Source organism: Thermobia domestica, chromosome 1, assembly GCF_964235325.1.
Source record: "Thermobia domestica chromosome 1, izTheDome1.hap1.1, whole genome shotgun sequence".
Lineage (NCBI taxonomy): Eukaryota > Metazoa > Arthropoda > Insecta > Zygentoma > Lepismatidae > Thermobia > Thermobia domestica.
In genome coordinates this window covers 374,231,128-374,251,723 of record NC_137454.1, presented here as the reverse complement: position 1 = coordinate 374,251,723, position 20,596 = coordinate 374,231,128, and the positions used below count along the sequence as shown (strand labels likewise).

General features: G+C 35.6%; 1 protein-coding gene across 1 annotated transcript in view; it reads right to left on the bottom strand.

The window, feature by feature from the left end:
- The window catches only part of LOC145664435 (uncharacterized), an 89,358-nt gene that overhangs the window by 31,483 nt on the left and 37,279 nt on the right, over positions 1–20,596 (bottom strand). The window contains exons 9-11 of the mRNA XM_081731121.1: positions 12,067–12,123; positions 4,767–4,861; positions 840–1,017 (exon numbers count right to left, since the gene is read on the bottom strand). Coding sequence (XP_081587247.1) covers positions 840–1,017; positions 4,767–4,861; positions 12,067–12,123 — 330 coding nt within the window. The remainder of the gene's footprint in view (positions 1–839; positions 1,018–4,766; positions 4,862–12,066; positions 12,124–20,596) is intronic.

The window sequence follows — 20,596 nt, the reverse complement described above, 5'->3', positions numbered from 1 at the left end:
TAAGTACCTCTTTTACAAGATGATGTATCTGCTTTGCAGTACAGTACACACATTATTAAAGGGTGTAAGGATGAAAAGAAAATGTTACAAATTACACTATTTATATCATCGAATGATTTGTTCTCGTGCTTGTATATTTTTATTTCAATCGACATAAGGCATGTTATGAAACGATGAAAATTTTGAACTCAGCATATCTCTAAGGAAAACAATAGGAATACTTATGAGATATTCTTCTCACAATAGCTTCATTGGGGATTTCTTCTTTCTCCAACCCCTTTTAATTGCAATCTTTGATATTTTACTACAATCTGTATGTAATTTACATATACTTTTGTCCTGAAACACAGTTCTACCACTTACAGATAATTTCAGCTGAGAACTTACAGGATAATGAGTATTTTTCTATCTTAGGTAAAATAAAAGGCATCACACTTACTAAAATATATTCTATTAATACTTTTTTTTTAACTAATTATATTACATCTAGAAACAATTTCATCTTCAATTGCAAATATTACTCACACGTAATATTGATGCACAGCAAAATATATAAAATCTATACTGGAAATAAAGACCTGTGAAAACCAGCTGGAAAATCTGGTGACTAGCCACAAATTATAATTACATAGTAGATAATACTTAAATTTTGTGAAGAGATTTTAAATGTTCTTGAAATTCAGTCTATGTGGAGTACAGTATGCAGATGATAAAGATTTAATGTTCGTAATATAGTACACACTGCTATACCAAAATGTGACTTACTATTAAAAAATGCCACGTGGTTGTAATTAGAATTGGATCACCAGTGCTCAAAGAAAAAAGGAAGTGACACTTACCCTCCGAGAGCGTAAGTTGTTTTGAATCTGTTTCTTTTTCTACCTGACTCTCTTCCTCACTGTCACTCTCGTCTTCCGCGTGTAGCCTGGCTCGCTCTCTTTCCTCCTCCTCTTCAAGTCTTGCTTCAATCTCTCTTTCCGTTTTAGCAAATTCATGCTTGCGACGACGGATTTGATTCTGAAAAAATAAGAATCACAATATATAATTGTGTATTCATTCTCCTATACAGGGTGATTTAAAAAAAACTCACGGATTTCATTTGGATATAGAATTTTTAATTGAAGTTCCATTTTTATGCGGTTTGTGGTAAATGATCAAGGAAGGATGGGCGATTTATTAGACTATATTTACTGGCTTCAATTCATCCGGAGTAATATCGACCACGCCTCAAGAAAAACAGCAAATAATAGCCACTGTACCTTACAACTGGAATGATGGTTTGGATTTTTGAAATGAATTGCAGAATACAAATTAAGTGTTAGTGGTAACACGCATAAATCACATGTTGAATAGCTATAGCCGGTTTCTTGCAACAAACGACGGAGACATTTCTTAGACGACCTAAGTCTTAACTGACGTCTTCCACAACACCCGCCTGCGAGTTTCAATGTTTCCCTGTCTCACTCAGAAGCGATCCTGGTTCTCTCAATTTATTCATTATCGACCATATTATGTTCCTGTCTGAGTCAGGACGTGAGGCAAATTTGTTTCTAAATGCACTTTACGTAGCAACAACATATTCCGCTCTGAAAAAAACTTTAACGATAAACTCATGTTGCTCAAAAGAGTACACTATTCTCACTCTGTCTTGATCATACTCACATAGTAGCACAGAACTGTACAGCACAATTCTCAATACAACGGCCCAGTTTTCTGTTTCTTACTGACCTTGGCGAGGTTGCCATCTAAAGAAGAAAACTCAAATCCCGACACCGCACCGCGCTTCATTCCAATTGTAAGGTACACTGGCGAATATTTGCTGTTTTTCTTGAGGCGTGGTCAATACTACTCAGGATGAATTTAAACCAGTAAACATAGTTCCATAAATCTCCCATTCTTCTTTCAGCAATTTACCACAAACCGCATGAAAATCAGATTTCAATTAGAAATTCTAAACTCAAATGAAATCCGCAAGTTTTTTTTTTTTTTTAATCGCCCTGTATAACTATGCAGGGTTGGATGCAACATCAAAAAACTGGGACATGAATCCTCAAAGACATTAAACAATTATAGACCAGTATAGGTAAACAAATGGGACACCTCAGAGTTACAACCCGCGAAAAATTGGTCGGATTGACATCAGGGTGACTACAAAATATACGGGAACGAATTCCCTGATATTTCCTGGTTTTCCAGAACATTTACTGAAAATTTCCGGTATGTAATTAGCCATTCAGACTTTCCCATGTTGATGGAAAAACAAAATCAAGAAAACATGAAAACGATGATACATAATCACTTTCCTCTAATCAAGCAGAATAATGAATAACATTAAACTAATGTAACGTGTATTATTATGAAATTACAGAAACGCATCGGCACGGCACGCCGAAGATTCCGGGCTCGAGTCCCCCGCTCACCTGGTGCTTCCCGAATCCATGATAAAGAGTTACCTAAAAACCAGGAAGGACTGAACGTGCTCTTCGAAACTAATATACTTGTTATCTGCACAGGAACACTGGATACAACGACACTATCAACATCTCTTCACTTTCGATCCTGACTCTGCAACTTAAACAACCACGTTAAACCAGTAGTGATGTTTAAAAAATGCGCAACAAAAGGCATTTTCACTCAATGCATTGTTGACCGGTGAGGACCAAGGTCGATGTGGGTATGTAGAGAACCGGTAAGCTCTGAAGGTCACGAATAGGTTGGTTTCGATGTCACAAAATGAGATGTGTTCGAACAGGAGTCGAAAATCCGATCGACGGTCCCGACAATGTAGTCCCTTCTCGGGTCACCGTGCGTCACTGGAGAGGATTCCTGTGGAAATTGTTGAGCCTGTCGTCATCTCCTGATTCTGCTGCGTAATTCTATGCCGCATATTACCCATGAAAATAGCTCCATTATCCAGTAGGATCCTCACAAGATGTGACGAGAACCGGCCCAGAAGCACAGATTGCTTACTTGTGGGGACGTGTATCTCCGGTGACCGTCAGGTCCCTTGGGCATTGTGGGTATGGAGAGAACGTACAGACTCGAGAATAAAATTCGAATAAAGTCGGAAATTTCGAAAGAACACAGTGGTTATTTTGTGCCTAGATTCCACTGATGTGTCAATTTCTAATTCCTGGTAGCAGTTTTCGTTTCTAGAAGACCTCACGATTCTCCTATGCTTCGAGATTAAATTCGTCGTCGGATAATTACTACTTTCTTTTACCCGACCTTGATATGATATTTCGTTCCCTTATGACCTTTCATTTTATCGTTTTGACTAATTTTGGCAGGCTCTAGCTCCGAAATAGCGCATTTGTACACCCACGTTGATCTATAACTGTTGTCATGTGAGGATTAATTTCCCAGTTTTTTAAAAATTGTTTCGGAATACTCTGTACAGAGTGTGTCAGAAATACGGGGCCACAGGCCAGCTCCATTATGAATACAGATATGAACAAAGTAAAGCTACGAAAATTGTTGAATATAATACTAACACCTAAACCAAACCTGATTCTATAATTTTTGGAAGCTAGTACTGTAATCTACGTTGCGTATGTCTTCTAACATTAAATATGTTTAAGCCTGTATCTACAATGTTACCAATTTATGTAAAATTCAAACCTTAACCCGTAATTTTTTGTAGTCTAAAGAATGTACAATAAAATACTTAGTCTTAAATTTGGATTTTATTCATGTACTTGATAATAAAAACAAAATTTACGACTGTAAATACTTTACTATACATTCTTTAGGTTATACAAAAAGTAACAGATTAAGAGATGAATTTGCAAATTGTACGTACAGGGGTTAAGTTTACATCGTGTTGGAAGACATAATTATGTATATCCAACGTAAAATACAGGATAAATAAAAAAAAAAATATAGAATCAAGTTTGATTTAGGTGTTAGTACACTAACATGATTATACTACGCTACGCCGAAGAAGAGTTCCCGTGGGAAGCACTTGAAACATAATGCTATAAAACACATGAAAGGGGTATTATTTAGGCTAGCTTAATTATTATTGTGTGTTCCATACCTCAATAATCAATTAGTTTTAAATACATTACCTTTGAAGCTATGAAACTTCCAAGCTTAAAAATGCTCTGCCCAGTATGGAAGAGTATGTCTAAACGTTCTCAACATGCTTATTAACTCTACCATACCCTGTAAGTGATAACTTAATGAAATTTAGACAGTAAGAAAATGAGTGACTAGACAGAGAATCAAACCCATGTCTCCGGGTTACTAGCGATCAGTCATATGCTTTCTCCTTCTTGGGGTCCGTACATGTGGTGGCGCACCCGCAGCACAGTAAGTCAGAGACCTGAGTTGGGTTCTCGGTCTAGTCGTTCATTAATTTACACTCTGAATTTTATTATTGTCTTAAACTTTCTCCTCTAGTCACCTGTTAATAAATACAGAACACGATAGGTGGACATTAACACTTTCAGATGAGTGTACGTACCCTATATAAAAACTGAGTTTCAGAAATGTTCTGTACTTGCTCTATAAGCGTCCACGACTCTCCCTGCTCGAAAAACTCACGAAGTGCACAACTAGCATGAATATCTTTAGATTATTACAACTCATTTTGGTCGCATTTACAAACAGCTGGCTGGCCTTCAAGCAAAAATATGCGAGCAAAATAGGGTGAGATCATGCACTCCATGACTTTTCCAATTGCAGGCAGTTATGAAGACCCATTTAACTGTGCAAAAGTGGAGTCACTATAACATGAAGTGAGTGATACGAAAATTTCTTACCTGTAACTCCTCATCAGAATCAGCACTGCCTCTGTCAGCACCTCCTTTTTCTTCTTCGCTTTCAGACTCTGATCCACTGCCATACGCACCCAAGCCTAAACAGAACATAAACTACCATTTTATGCAAGTCATATGTTTCACAAGAGATGACAGGCAATTTCGTATTGCTTGTACTGTGTGTTCAGTATGGCAAAAATTATAGGCGGAAAACAATCAATCACTACATTTCTCTTCCTTAATAACCAAAACTAGCTTCTTTAATTTCTATATTTACTGTTTTTATATAACTGAGTTAGGCTTTTTTTTTTAATTACTTGGCACTCAACCATTCAAGATAAATTATAGTTATTTTTCTGTCCTAACGATAAACTAAGTTACTAATTTAAATTCGTAGCTTTGTTCTTATTTATTTTCATTGTATTGTTTTGCTTTATTCCTATGCAGATGTGAAACTGTCAATCAGATTAAAGCAGCTTCCCTCTGTTCTTATATTTTGTTTGGGGTGTTTCATTATTGCACGACTAAAACAACTACACACTGTCTCAGTGATTTCTTCCAGTTTGCGGTAGAAGCGTATGCGATCATGGCTCCAGCTCGGGTTGAAATATTAAAGATTAAGTTTTAACAGAGATACAAAAGCATCAGATGCAAGGTGAATTCCTTTTCTATACCAACCAGAAAATTTATTCTTTTGATGGTAATACTTTTTTTTTTTAATAAGTGAGTATTATTAAGAGATGTTTACCCTGTTTTATTTGTACTTTTCCAGCGTCTACTTTACAGTGAGTTTATAGACGAAAATATTCCATCTAATTTTACTGTAAATGCGTAAATAACTAAATGAAAATACCAAAAAATAAATAGGCTTCGCAATTCTGTGTGTGTTTTAAGGAATTTATTCGTAATTACAGGTTTCAGAGTTTGCATATTGATTAACGTGTGAAGCTTTTTTTAATTTTTTTTTTTTTTCGTTTCTCTTAACAGGCCAGGTGGTATCTTTTCCTTCTTAACCTCACCTACTCATATTATATTATTTTAAGTATTATGTTGACGATAATATTTGCCTAAGATGTTCTCTCCTAACATTATTAGTCATGTGTGTACTGAAAAAGTAAATATCAAAATGAGAGACTTATGTTCGAAGAATTATACATCTACTTGTGAGGATATATATATATATATATATATATATATATATATATATATATATAACAGCGTCAACTTTTTAATGAATAGTGAAATGGTAAAATGATTGAGTGCCATAATAATTATGTATGTATTTCCACAATGCACTATTTGAAAACTAGACTTAGAGATTACGAATAGGTTTTTGAAGTCTCAGCCGGATCCGGGCTCGATTCCCAGTAGGGACACTTGACCAAAACAGTGTAAAGGCTTTTCTCATTCCCACCAGGCAAATGCTGGGATGGTACATAACACACAGGTCCCAGACCGCTTCCTTCCTTCCCTTTCCCCGGATAGTGTGATCGCCGAGGGACGTCATATGAGCTAACATGACCATAGACGCCGAAAGCCCAGGAATCGAATTCTTAATTCTAACCCTAAAGTCTTAGCGTAACAAACTCAGGTAATTTGGGGTTACTGAAGAAGGAAGCATGGCCCCTTATTGATGTGTATGAATAAATATATGTATATATTGGTGTTTAAACTGAAAAGGACGAGAAAATAAAATCACAATGAACTACAACACACGTTATAATACTGCAATTACATTAGATGAATAAAACAAGAGAATGATAGAAAGTGCCAAGCTAGTAAGAAATCGAGTGACAAATACAGAGAAATTGTAGCTGGCTAACAGCATTTAGGTGGGAAATGGTGTATTTCCTTTATTGTCATCTACTTGTACATAGGTAAATGAATATTTCTTGCATGATTTCTTCAACCAATAACTAAATGACCATCAATCTTCCACTACATTTTCAACTGGCGTCTAATTTAGGTTTTTAGTTCGTATCTGTCGTGTATGAAACCATCTCGTACACAATCCGATTTCTTAACTCATGTAACAGTCAAGACAAACCACAATGTGTATAATCAAGAGGTCACTAAAAGAGGTCAATTACATATCAGAACTAAATTATTTATAGGGATGATTTAACATCTGTTGTTCAACAATTAATATTTGCCACATTTTGAATACATAGAACAATGAAATCAATCGAAGTTAGAATATTTAACATTGCACACAGTAGCTACTTTGACAATCCGACGTAGCAAGTGAATGACTTGAAGGTATACATAAAATACTTCGTATTGTCAAATATTTCATTTCTGTCCCTTCTGACACACAGACAAAATTCAAATTTACTGTCATATTTAACGCATTATTCGATACTAGTGTAAACCGGAATGACGCTCTTGCAGGACTGACCAGAACAATATTGTGAGATGTTTTTGACTTAACAGTACATGGCATATGAGTCCACAGCTGCTATGGAATATGTAACAATCTGGCAATGCATGTTCATGTAGCACATGAAATTCGAAACTACATTTCTCAAAATATAACTGTGAAATACAGTGAAATCCCATTTTTTTGTCCAAAGCGAAATGAATAAATTTCTCTCAATTTCTGCATGCACTGTAGTTTTCTTTCAGTTGAATGTAACAGCACGTAGATTTCCACAACATTGACACAAGAACAAACTGTCATCCCAAGTCATTAAATTAAATATATAATGATTCGGTCATTCTCTGCACAAAATCTGTTGAACTTCTGAGCAGTACTCACCTCTTATTTAAATATTCCACACACAATAATTTGATTCTTGCATATTACTTGCATGTTTTCACCTAAATAGGAAGACACACGATAGGATTTCACTGCATGAAAATACTACTACAATCTGTTTGCTGATTTTTATATATATAATATATACATATAAAAGCGTAAGAACGCAATATTGCATTTTAAAACGGGAAAATTACTATATGCAAGTGTTTTTAAAAACATTTTTATTCCTAATATTCGATATGAAAATAAAATAAAATAAATATATACACTATGTCTCAAATTTAAGCTCACTTGCTTCACAGATATTTCATTTAGCGTTACAATTGCTTCACAAATTTTTTTAAAAAATCAATAAAAATTAGCTTCTGTATGAGAATATGTATCTATTTTAGTCAAAAATCGTAGCTTATCACAATGCAGTTTTCTTTGGTTATTTTGAACTTTCTCTGATTGTTTTGATAAAACTTAAAAGAAAATTAAATTCCGGTAGGCAGTAAAAAAAAAAGAGTATGCACTAGAAGTTTCAATTTCGTCCGGTAGATATCAATCTCTGGAGGATGTTTGCTGCCACCTAACGACGAGATGTGTAACTTCTATAAGCTTTGTTTCATTAGTAGAAAGCGGAATATGGACAGCAACCGTTAAATCACCGTTATCCTTTAAGATGTTAACGGATCGACTCCATTAACGAACTCAGCCGTGGTAATCGCTCAGGCGATCTGATGTGAAAAAAAAAAAAAAAAACAGTTCAAAAATTCGCTCTTGTTCCCGAGTTATTGTGTCCGGGAATAATGGCATCCCGAGTTATTGTAACGAAGTTGCCGTTACTCGTTAAGATATTAACAGATTCCTCCATTAACAAACACAAACTTGATAATCAGTTTAGCTGTCTGTTGCTCCGCTGAAGATATTAACGGATTCTTCCATTAACGAACTCAGACATGATAACCAGTTTAGCTGTCTGTTGCCCCGCTGAAGATATTAACGGATTCTCTCCATTAACGAACTCTGACATGATAACCAGTTTAGCTGTTTGTTGCCCCGCTGAAGATATTAACAGATTCCTCCATTAACAAACGCAAACTTGATAACCAGTTTAGCTGTCTGTTGCTCCGCTGAAGATATTAACGGATTCTTCCATTAACGAACTCAGACATGATAACCAGTTTAGCTGTCTGTTGCCCCGCTGAAGATATTAACGGATTACTCCATTAACCCCTTCACATATGACTTTTTTCGGAATTTTTTTGCAATGCTGTAAACATCTATGCCTCTTCTGGCGCTTACTTAAACTAACAGATATTCACAAAGCACAGGAAACCTGTAAGCTTCTGCCTTCTATTGACAGCAAGCGGGATACAGCCGCTCAAACATCGAAACGCGTGACATGCGTCAAAATACGGAAGTGAAAAGTGAAAAGCAACGCGTCCAGCGCGTCAAAATATGGCAAGGGGTTAGCGAACTCAGATGTGATAATCCGTTTAGCTATAAATTGCTTAAAAATTTGCTTTCGTTCAAAAGTTATTGTGTAAACTAACGGACGAACATAGGTCACCGTTACCCATTGAAATATTAACGGACTGACTCTACTAATAAACTCGAACGAGATAATAGCTCTAGCTATATATCGTGTGGAGTAACGGACGTACAAACATTACAAATTTTAAAGTCCCACTTGTGTGATAATAATAAAACCTCCTCGCTGGTTTTGGCGCACTCCATTCTGGACGGGAGAACATTGGATGCTTTACAGCGGTTCAGATTCCACTTTCTGACACTGGAGGCCTCATTCAATAATGCTTCGTTGTTGACGAAGGATGCGAATATAAATAAACCAATCAAGATTAAATAAATCAATGGCATCCACATTACTGACTAATTAACATTTCAATTAAGGTAGGACTGAGGATATTGGCAATATTAGTTCTCCACGAGAAATCTATAAAGGGTGTCTTCTTTACGTACCAGAATTCGCATTCTGTTGAATGTGGAGTTCCTCTGTACGCAACACGACATAACAATAATGCATTCATTTATGGTAGGAAATATCACAAGAGCTTTCAAAATCTCATTTCACACGTTATAACGATTACTGGCTTTATTGAGCTGAGCGAAACATCTTCTTCTTCTTTTCTTATTTAATAGCCCTCCTATATGCTTTTTGGGCAATTTTCACCGAGTTTTGAACAATGTTAGAGGTTCCTGGGGGGAATGTCTTTTCGTCGAGATATAACGATCGCCTGCATCATTCACGAATACTGATAGAAAAACTGATTGCTCAATAAGCTTAACATTGGAATGCACGTACTACAATCCTATTAATTTAATACTTTGCAGGTTTCCCACTCCTTTGATGATCACGAATTCCTTGACTTTTTCAGCTCAGATTTACAAATTTCTAGGTCTATATGTAATGTAGAAAAGAAGCAATTATATTTTTCGCTACCAGGGGGCTCCTCATCTACTTCGCATGTATACTCATGTCAAAATGATTGTTGCATATCTATAACTGTCTTTTTGTAAGAATATAATTTGATAACGACTTTGCAGAGTACTTTTAATACTGATACTATGTGTATTATCAGGAAATGAATATTTGTGGTAAATTTGATAGGAAAAGAATTATAAATACGAAAATTAGAATGAGTAAAACAAAATGTTGCTAAATGAACAAGAATGTTTTATTTTCGTTTTATTTGTTCTTATTTACAGCTCTTTTGACATGAAATTTGCCACAAACTTGTCTTTGCCGATTATACATATCCTAACATTATAAGGAATACCGGGCGAATTCGTTATCAAATTATATGACTACAACAACATATTTATAGACATGCGACAATAATTTTGGACATGAGTGTACATGTATAGAGTGTGTGTGTGTGTGTGTGTGTGCAAAACAAACGAACTTATTTTATAAAATATTCCCTACCAAACATCTGGGTAAGACAAAAAGAGAAGTAAGTTCTGAGAAGTGTACTTAAATTCCCTGACTTTTCCAGGATCTGTGGGAATCCTGACTTTATCAGAAGAAAACACACCGGTAGGAATGTACACCGTCTTGTCTTGTGATTTACTTATGATTTTATAAAAACAATCTTTATGAGACATTTTGGGTATGTACCATTAAGAGAAGTCCAAATCTGTTTCGAACTGTTATGTACAGGTTTGCTTTAAATCATGGTTTTCGACTTATAAAGTGCACACATAGTAGTATGATCATGATCAGCGTTTAAATGCAAAATCTGAAAAATATATTATTTGATAGAACAAGTGTCATTCATACCATTAGTAGCACAAAAGGTGGCAACGCACGAATTTGCTTGCCCACGGCTGAGTATAAGTCAAGATCTATTAATTTTTGCATGAACAAAATATCAAGGATCGACAAAGTCTTTTAATCAGATAGTCCTCCTAGTGGACATACCATTAGTCAATTCCAATTTATGTATTGCACATACATTGCTGGTAAGTTCGTTTAGCATAATTACGTATTCCAAATGGCATTACCTACTTTTCATTAAGTGAAATTAAAGCTCAATTCAACATTCCATAATCATATTCTATACGTGGAGATCTTTCTTTCAATTTAGAGCGTAACGCCTATTGTTACCACTAGATATAAGAAATGGACCTACAATTAAGCGTGGAATACAAAGAACATGTGTATCTAACGGGAAATTTCACCTGAGATCACTCATTACTGTGCCAATTAACCGACTACTCAGAACCATGTATCACCTAATTCAAACGATGGTATGTACAAACGAACGATGATCACATATTTGGTTAAATGTTTGGCATGCAAAATATTTGAGTTGAGTTGATTTTGAGTTTAACGTCCCTTTCAGCAGCGAAGCTATATGAGACGGGACCTACTGATTAACGTGGAATCCGAACCACATGAGCTCCCGCCGGGAATCGAGCCCGTGTGTCCCACGCCAAAGGCGCATACGCTAACCGCTTAACCACGAAGGAGCTCTGCAAAATATTCGTTTTAATATTTTATTTTTATGAAGGAAACAAAATATCTCAAGAACACGCACAGGTATGATGTTAATCCATACAAAGCATATGGACTGAGATCAGACCTCACGATCAGACGTGCTTGCTTTGTAAGTGAATCTGCACATTCCTTTATCTTATTTCAATTTACTGACCTGTAAGTCTTGGCCTTTCTTTTCTGTGTTACAAAACGCCTTGACAAGCATTGTACGATAAAAAATAATCCATAAAAGTGAAATTTCGTTCATTCATATATTCACTTCTGATTCTAGTCAAATACGAGTCAATCTCATGTAGACCTCATTGATTAATTTCTGAAACTTAACTGAAATTTTCGATCTTCCACATAAAAGCATGATTTAATAAATAAATTTCAAAACACGATATATAATAATAAGATACTAAATTCCTTTCAATAGCAATGCAACTGAAAGAAATATATATATATAAAATGAACAAACAGATTGTAGAGCATTTTGTAAAGAAAGAAAAAATCCATGTCTTAAAAATTACGATATAATACAAAAGAGAACTTACCCAGCTTCCCAGTCAAAGTGGCTAATGCTTGGGTCTTCCGCAGTTGTGTTGCTGGAGCTTTGTTATAAATACAAACTTTAGTACAACTTGACATAAGATTCTGAACAACTAATTTAGCTGCTCAATGGAGACAATCATTTAACAAATAACTGCTGCTTTATCTGTAAATAGCCCAGAGCTGAAGGAACTCTACCTTTAAAAGCACGAATAGGATATATATATATTTACATAAACTCAAATCAGAAGATGCTTGAATAAATATAATTCTGTATATACACTCACTGTTTTTATAGAGTAATCATAGGCATCTGCCTATACAGGAATATCTATTCAAGAAGAACTGGAATCAGATATCAGCTGTAGAATATAAGAAAAAAACTGACAATGTTATTATTTAGCACTACTGTTCCTGATGATTTCAGTTTATGTCAATGATGACTAAAATCTTGTTATTTTCTCTCTAAAATCCATGAAACTGTAACGTACAATGACAAATTTTTTTTTTAAAAAAACATGCATTTATAACAATAATATTGAAACATCACAGAAGTCAGTCCGATAATTTATTTAAGATAAGGTTCAACGGTTTGGGAAGAAAATATGTGGGACAAGGCACCATTTTCTTCTTTGTTCTGCGACTTAACATAGTCTATATATATCTTCAGTATAAAAAGGGAACGTCTCAGTCAGTGCGTCACGCTAATAAATATTATCTGCGCTGCTTGTATGTCTGACGCCAATAGATGTCGCTAGCGTCCAAGTAAATTTGTCGATTTAGAACTAATGGGACGATTTAATTGCAACTTATTTCAATTTGATTATTTCAAAATAAGACAAGGGCCGTAACCATATTTCGATTTGAACATTACTATTTGTCTATTCCTACAGTAATACATTATAGCGATTTAACTGCAACTTAAACTGTATTGTCTCAATTTAGTTATTTCAAAATGGATGGTGATTATACTGACATGAACGTGTTATGCTGTTTATTATTAGGACGAGGACTGTAAAGATACCTACGAGGGAGGATCAAAAACTAAGGTTACACGGCTGATATTTCTGGAGCTTCGTCTGCTATATGGAGTTGGCAACTATGCAGAGTTTCAGCCACCCGACACTTACGGCGCTAGTTGTAGGTAAACACAAATGGCGACTCGTTTGGAAAACCTGGTCTCGCGAAGAAGTCCGCTCAGTTATTCGACTTCTGTGGGCGAAACATGCAACCGCGGCTGAAATTCATCGGAAGCTGGTAGAAGTTTATGGAGAGACTGTAATGTCTCTTCAGCATGTGGCAGAATGGTGTCGAAAGTTTGCGGCTGGTAGAGAAAACAACGCGCCAGCATATAGCCCAGAAGACCACCACACTGTTGAAGCAGTTTTGCTGGGACATCATTGACCACCCTCCCTACAGTTCGGACCTCGCTTCAAGCGACTTTCACCTACTCCCGCACTTGAAGAAGCACCTAGGAGGCCGTCGCTTTGGTTCAGAGGAGGAGGTGAAACACTTCGTGACGACGTGGCGGAACACTCAAATAGAGGATTTTTACCAGGAGGGAATCTTTAAACTGGTGCCACGATGCGATAAGTGCCTCAACTGATATGAAGACTATGTCGAAAAATAACCTAATGTATGTACTATTTGTTGGATGTATTGGTTGTATGAAATAATATATACACGTTTCACTACAGCTTTGTAACCTTACTTTCCGATCACCCCTCGTATATTTCTGTAACTGTATGAAATGAAAATGAAAAAATGAATCTGTAAGTTTTACGTCCCACGGTTATGCCGGTTAGGCTAAAGGAGACGGTGATGATGAGAAATGAATAAAATGGTGGAATGAAGAAAGTGGGAGGAAACGGGAGAATCCAAGACAACTCACGAGCAGGATGTTTGTCCACCACAAAGTCAATACGGTGCGAGCTGGGATCGAGCCAGGGACTCCAAGCAGCGGAGGTGAACGCTCTACCACTAAGCCACCGCGCCCCCTTGTGTAACTGTATGTTGTTACGTTGATAAACTAGAAAGTCAGAGACTGATAAAGCGAATGATTTATAAAAGAATTCAATGAATAAAAATGTGGGAGGAAACTGGAGAACCCCCCAAAAAACTCACAGTCACGATGCTATCCATCACAAACACAAATAACTTGGTACCGAACCAGGAACCCCTTCACACCAAAGGTTCACCGTAAGCCACCGTGCAATAATCATGATAATACTAATGACAGATTGAAGTTTAATGCCCTTTTCAGCACAATGGCCACACAAAACGGGAGTTGCTTCTTATGGTGAGATCCGAACAACTACTCGGATTTGTACTCAAGACGAGAATCTTAATCGTGAATCCATCCAGATACCGATACGCATTTACTTGTTTATAGCCCTATCAATGTCTGATTTTGCAAATTTGTATCCCAACGCTGAAATCTTAATATTTATTTATGGAAGCTGTAGAATGAATGTCTAATGCTAGCAGAATACTCGTTCTTCGCACGGCGAGAATATGTTTCATTTTGGAAAGGGGAGAATTTGGATTTAAATGGCATAGGAAATGTCCGAAAACTATTGTTTCGGCACTTATATCGGTCATTTTCGAACATTTTTATACATTTCTCTTCTCCCCTTCTTCAAGTTGCAGGCTGAATTTGGATTTTAACGGCATTGGAAGTGCCACTGCTCATCTCAGCGACCCCGACAACTATGGATTCGGCACTAATATCGGTCATTTTCGATCATTTTTATACCATTTCCCCCTCCCTTAAGTTAAGGGGCTGAATTTGGATTCAAACGGCATCGGAAGTGTCACTTCATCTCAGCGACCCCAAAAACTATGGATTCGGCACTAATATCGGTCATTTTGGATCATTTTTATACACCTCTCCCTCCCCTTCCCCAAGTTGCGTAAATGAATTTGGATTTAAACGGCATCGGAAGTGTCACTATTCATCTCTGCGACACAGAAAACTATGGATTCTACACTAATATCGGTAATTTTCGAGTTTTAAAATATACCCCCCTCATTCTCCCCCCTAAGTTGCACTGTCAAAGTTAAATGAGAAAAATCATCCCAGGCTCGAACCTCATCTACGTAGCAAATTTGATCCAGATCGGTCTTGTGGTTCAAGAGTTATTATGTCACAAACATACTGACTTTCATTTATATATAGAGAGAGATTTAGAGGAGAAAAACTATTCTCACCTTGGATCCTGGAAATAAATACTTTTCCTCTTGTAAACTTAAATTTAAACTAAGTCAAAAATTTTATAAATTATTAATGTAATATTTTCAGAGGAAGGAGTTGAAGAAATAATCAGCAAGAACCATCCCTACTTAAATTAATGCTATCACATGACTAGTGTGATAAAAAGCACAATCTTGTCATAACAGGACGAAGACTTCAGACATGAACAGGGCTAGTTTTCAATTCTATCACTTGAGATTCCCTTTTTCCAATAGCAACACCAAACTTTTATTCATTGAATCTCATTACAAGATGCCCAACAACCCTCTAAATTATAAAATTCTCTCTATTTGTATTATCATTATTGCATTTTGATTAATAGTGCCTTCAAATGCTAACTAGCAATGTATTTTATACAGGAATGAATTTTCAGATTGTTAAATCGCATGAAATAAATTATGAAACGACTTATGTACTGAACTAAAAATGTAATTATATAGTGTACAGTTCGTGAGTTACCATCATAATATGTGAAGCAGATTGTCTGATGTGGCGTTAAGGTAAACACAGAATAGATACATATTATTCTCACTCGAAAAGTGCTTCAGCGAACAGTACAATGGAGAATTGTGTAACGTACCGAGGACTACAATCGTCAGAATAAAGATAGCATACTTGGAAATTGTGCTATAGTAACTCGTTAGAAAAGATATAAATGTGCAAAACTTTCTGATAAACATTCACAGAAAGAGAGAGAAGGTGAAATTGAGAACAGTAAACGCTGAGATAGTTTTAGAATTTGATTTCGGGGGGGTACTGTCCATGAAATTGCCGAGAATCATTGTAAGTAAGAAAATAACGTAGCCAAACCACTCATTTTAACCAGAAATGCTTCATACTTGTAGTGTTATAGATTTCATACAATGCGGACTGTTGGGACGAGTATTATCCTATTTCTGACACTATGAATAATTTGCAATGAACCTCAATAACTCACCAGTTATTCTAAGTACTTATACTGAAACACAGAGTATCAATGCATGGTTCCATTTTCTGCCATTTCTTCAGCCCGCTTTCTGTTTTACTTTCGAATGTTACTACAGTGGACTATGTTCCGAAGATAAGTGAGACGGTGATAATGATAATAAATGGAATGCTAGAATGTAAAAAGTGGGAAGAAATACGAGAACCCCAAGAAAATCCACGGACACGGTGTTTGTCCACCAGAAAATTTACCTGGAGAGATTATGCGCATTAGGCTAAACACCAAATTTGAATATGCAAGTACAGCTCAATCACTAGCTCTCAACGCTACTAAGCCACTTTGGGATAATGGCGTCGTTCTGAGAAAAAGAAGCAGTAGTTTCTCTCTTCGCTCACCAATATATCGATCCAATAGTGTATGAAAGAAATATTCCGTGTTACAAAAAGAGAAATTTTAAATTCTTCTGAAGCAGGGTTTAAAAAAACGTTTAAAAAAACAAAAACTTAAATAGACATATATATATATATATATATATATATATATATATATATATATATATATATATATATACACATATATATTACAGTTTTACCAGATATTGCATGCCATCTAACCGCTAGACCAAACTTCGGGAACTTCCCTAATTTCGATCCGTCCAAATGTTTAATTCCAAAGAAAGAAATCGGGAGTTTCCCGATCTCCGATTACGGAATGTGTAACTTAGTTTCTCTGCGTTACGTTCTGTTGGTTGTCTGCATTCTTAACCATTAAACGAACATTGACGCAACTGCTGCGTCGGGGCTTTAAACCTCAATAGCTCAGCATCCTAACTAAGGTACGAAGATGATTTTAGTACCAATTTATTTCCGAAGGATGCAGTGTTCCGCCGGTGTGCATTTTATGTATGTGGGAGTACCACGGCGGGGGGTGGAAGGAGGGAAAAGTCGTGTTATTTTTTTAAACAGGTTTTTAGGGGGGCATTCCTCCCCTTAGGGGTACACTCATAAAAATTGGTATGTGACACAATGAAGTATGCCACTACATGATATCCTGCTATATTTGTACTTCTTGCTTATGTGAGGGAGCAGAGAGGGGGCAAATGGCCATTTTTTTAAACTTAAATTACATTTTATTTTTACAACGAATACCAATAGCTCAGCCTCTAATTAAGCTAGAAAGATGTTTTGGTACCAATGTATTCCTGAGGGATGAAGCTCTCCCTAGTATGCATTTTATGTATGTGAGGGGTTACCACGGCCGAGGGGGAAAGGTGAAGTACGTTTATTTTATTTTTTCATCGGGTTTTTGGAGACAACTATCCTCCCTCCTCTGTGATACACCCATAAAAATTAGTATGTGAAATAATGAAGTAGTCTCCTACATGATAATAACCTATATGTGTATTTGTTGCTTATACAGGAGGCGGGGGAGGGGGGATTTGGCTAATTGACATTTATTTTCAGAACAGCTGCATATAAGACATCTTTCACTAAATTGATCTAGAAGTGTAATTCTTGTTCCTATACTTGATGCGTGAAGCAAAAATGATTTACATATGAACGTGGTACTATGGTGGGAGAGGGGAGAGAATGTCACATTCAATGATTTTTTTTCTGCGCGTAACATATTTTTGAGAATATTTCCTACATAAAACTAATTCATTATTTTTTGTATTGTATCAATGGCTACCATTTTTTATGTTATTGTCACAAGTGTCTGGCTTACACTTGTCAGCGTACGGTGACTGCAAGGGTTGCCAAGGTCCCGCAGTCATTTATTTTTCATATTTTTTTAAAAGATTTTTTGTGTTTCTTCTTCTTCTACGAATATGGCGGGAATTGAACGGATGTTACCTTGTTGGAACATATGCTTTATAAGCTTTTCAACGGTGTATGAATCAAGACTCTGTGATAATTAGGGAGATCACCAGGGCCGCCAACGAGAAAGTCTGCATCAGCCCTTCGAAACTGATATACAGGGCGTTTTTATAGGAATTTCTTTATGGATTTTTATCTCGCTTTGTAATGGAGCAATAGCTACCATTTTTTATATTATTGTCACAAGTGTCTGGCCTACATATTAGCATCATTTTGTCAGCGTAGTGTGACTACAACGGTTGCTAGGGCCCCGCAAAGTCAGTTCCTCATATTTTTTTATTGGTTTCTTCTACGAATATGGCGGGAATTGCATGAATGTTACCTCGTTGGAATTTGTGCTCTAGAAGATTTCCAACGGTGTATGAATCATGACTGTGATAATTAAGGGGTCACCAGAGACCCCAACATGAGAGTCTACGATTTTGTTAAAATCCTTGGGGTCTAAAGGTTAATTGTGTTTTTATCTCGTAGACACTACTAATCATTGTTAGTTATACATGTTGCAGATAGAGATGAACCTTGAAAACTGTTTAGTTAAAATGTGTCATTTGTTCCTTGTAGGCTAGTCACTGGTCTTTTTTTGAGCTGTATTGTATTTATCAAAGTATTTCTTATAGCTTATGATATGAGAACCGTTCATTATTATGGAAATGATAGTGACGAAAAAATACTCTAGTTTTGAATTTGTGAATTTGGATTTTAGAATAGTGTATAGTGTGTTTAACCTTTATTATTCTTGGACTTTAAGAAATGTTCAAATACTTCACTTGAATTTCTGTTAGTTTAGTTATACGCACATTGTTGTACAGAATTTCGTTCACTAATTGCTGTTATAAGAATATAAATCTGCTTGTAATTTATTCCATGCACAAATCCTGCGGAAGATGGGTTGTGTTTGTTTGAAAATTCAATTAGCTTCTACAATTTGACATTTTAGATATTTTAAGCACGTTCAACCACACTCGAAAAAAAAAATTAAAACAACTTATTTAAAATGTTTAAAACGAACTGAATAAAACAACACCCCTAGCTTTAAACATTTGTTTCATATTTTGTTTTAAACATATCAACCCTGTTATGAAGTCTTTTTTTAAAGAAGTACTTGAAGAAACGGATTAACAAAATTTTATTGTAAGTACGCTTAACCTGTATCTACACAGCGCATCATTCACATATAAGCATGAATCTTCTTGTCACTCCTCACATCTGTACATGTCCCTTTACATACACAGGTGAAAGAAGTCTTAAAAATTGGCAAGGGGTACCATAAAAGGGGAGATTTTTTTTCAATATTTTGCACCGTTTGAAAATTTGAGCCTATTTCTGGTTTGAGTTTCTAATCCATGTATGGTCAGTATTTTCTTTCTTCTTGCATACAGTATGTACTAAGCAAATACATTATACACACAATCAATTACAACGCCAGTGATATATATGGTGTTCATTGGGCGAAACACTCCAAACCATAAAGATTCAACTTAGACTGGAAAAACGGTTATCCTCCGTTTTTCATTATCATTTGGTCATGAAACACTCATGAGATATATGTAACCCCTGTATACAAATATGTGATGTTGGGATGTATAACTCGTAGGATATGATGCTTTAGTTTTTTGAAATTTCAACACTTCCAGTGTATCCCTAAAAAATGTAACAAAGAAATAACAGCCATGTTTTTTTTTTTTTTTTTTTTTTTTTTTTTTTTTTTTTTTTTTTTTTAAATATTCAATTAGAACTGAACAATCTATGCAAAATTTGCAATCGATTAATGAAAACGGCATCTTTCTAGAGCATATGGTTCCCGAGAACTCACTATCGAAAGGATTGGCCACAAACATACAAACATCCACATACATATAAACTTTTCTAATATTTTAATATGTAGATAATATACTATTTCGGCTTAATCGTGCCATTATGTTAGTATACTTTTCTCTTTCGATTAAAATCTAGTTCAATTGGTATCACATTCACATTTTAAAAGAAAATAGAGAAAACAACCCAGACAACATTCATTTAGAATTATATAAGGGTATAGATAACGAATATAAATAGTTGTATACAGTATATTTGCTCCGAGTATAATATTTAACATAAAATAAGTGTGCAATAATACGGTCTTTTTCAATAAAATTCGAGAAATGCTTTGCACTAAGTAAACATCCACTTGCAAGTAAAATGGTCACTATTGTTAAGACATACGAACTTTCACTTCATAATCTATTACAAATCCTTATTGACGATCCGAATAAACTAATATAGTACCCATTAGAAAAAACAAATAAAACTGAAAATTGCAAGTTATTTTACACGTTCCTTTTTAATACTCATAAGTCATAAAGTATTCCATTTCTGTGTAACCATGTGTAACATTAGCACGAAACATGTTAAATCTGCGAAATGTCCGCGTACACGAAGGTTTATATAGTCTAAACTTCTGTGATGTTTCAGAGTACTGTACATAGAAGAGTAATAATTCT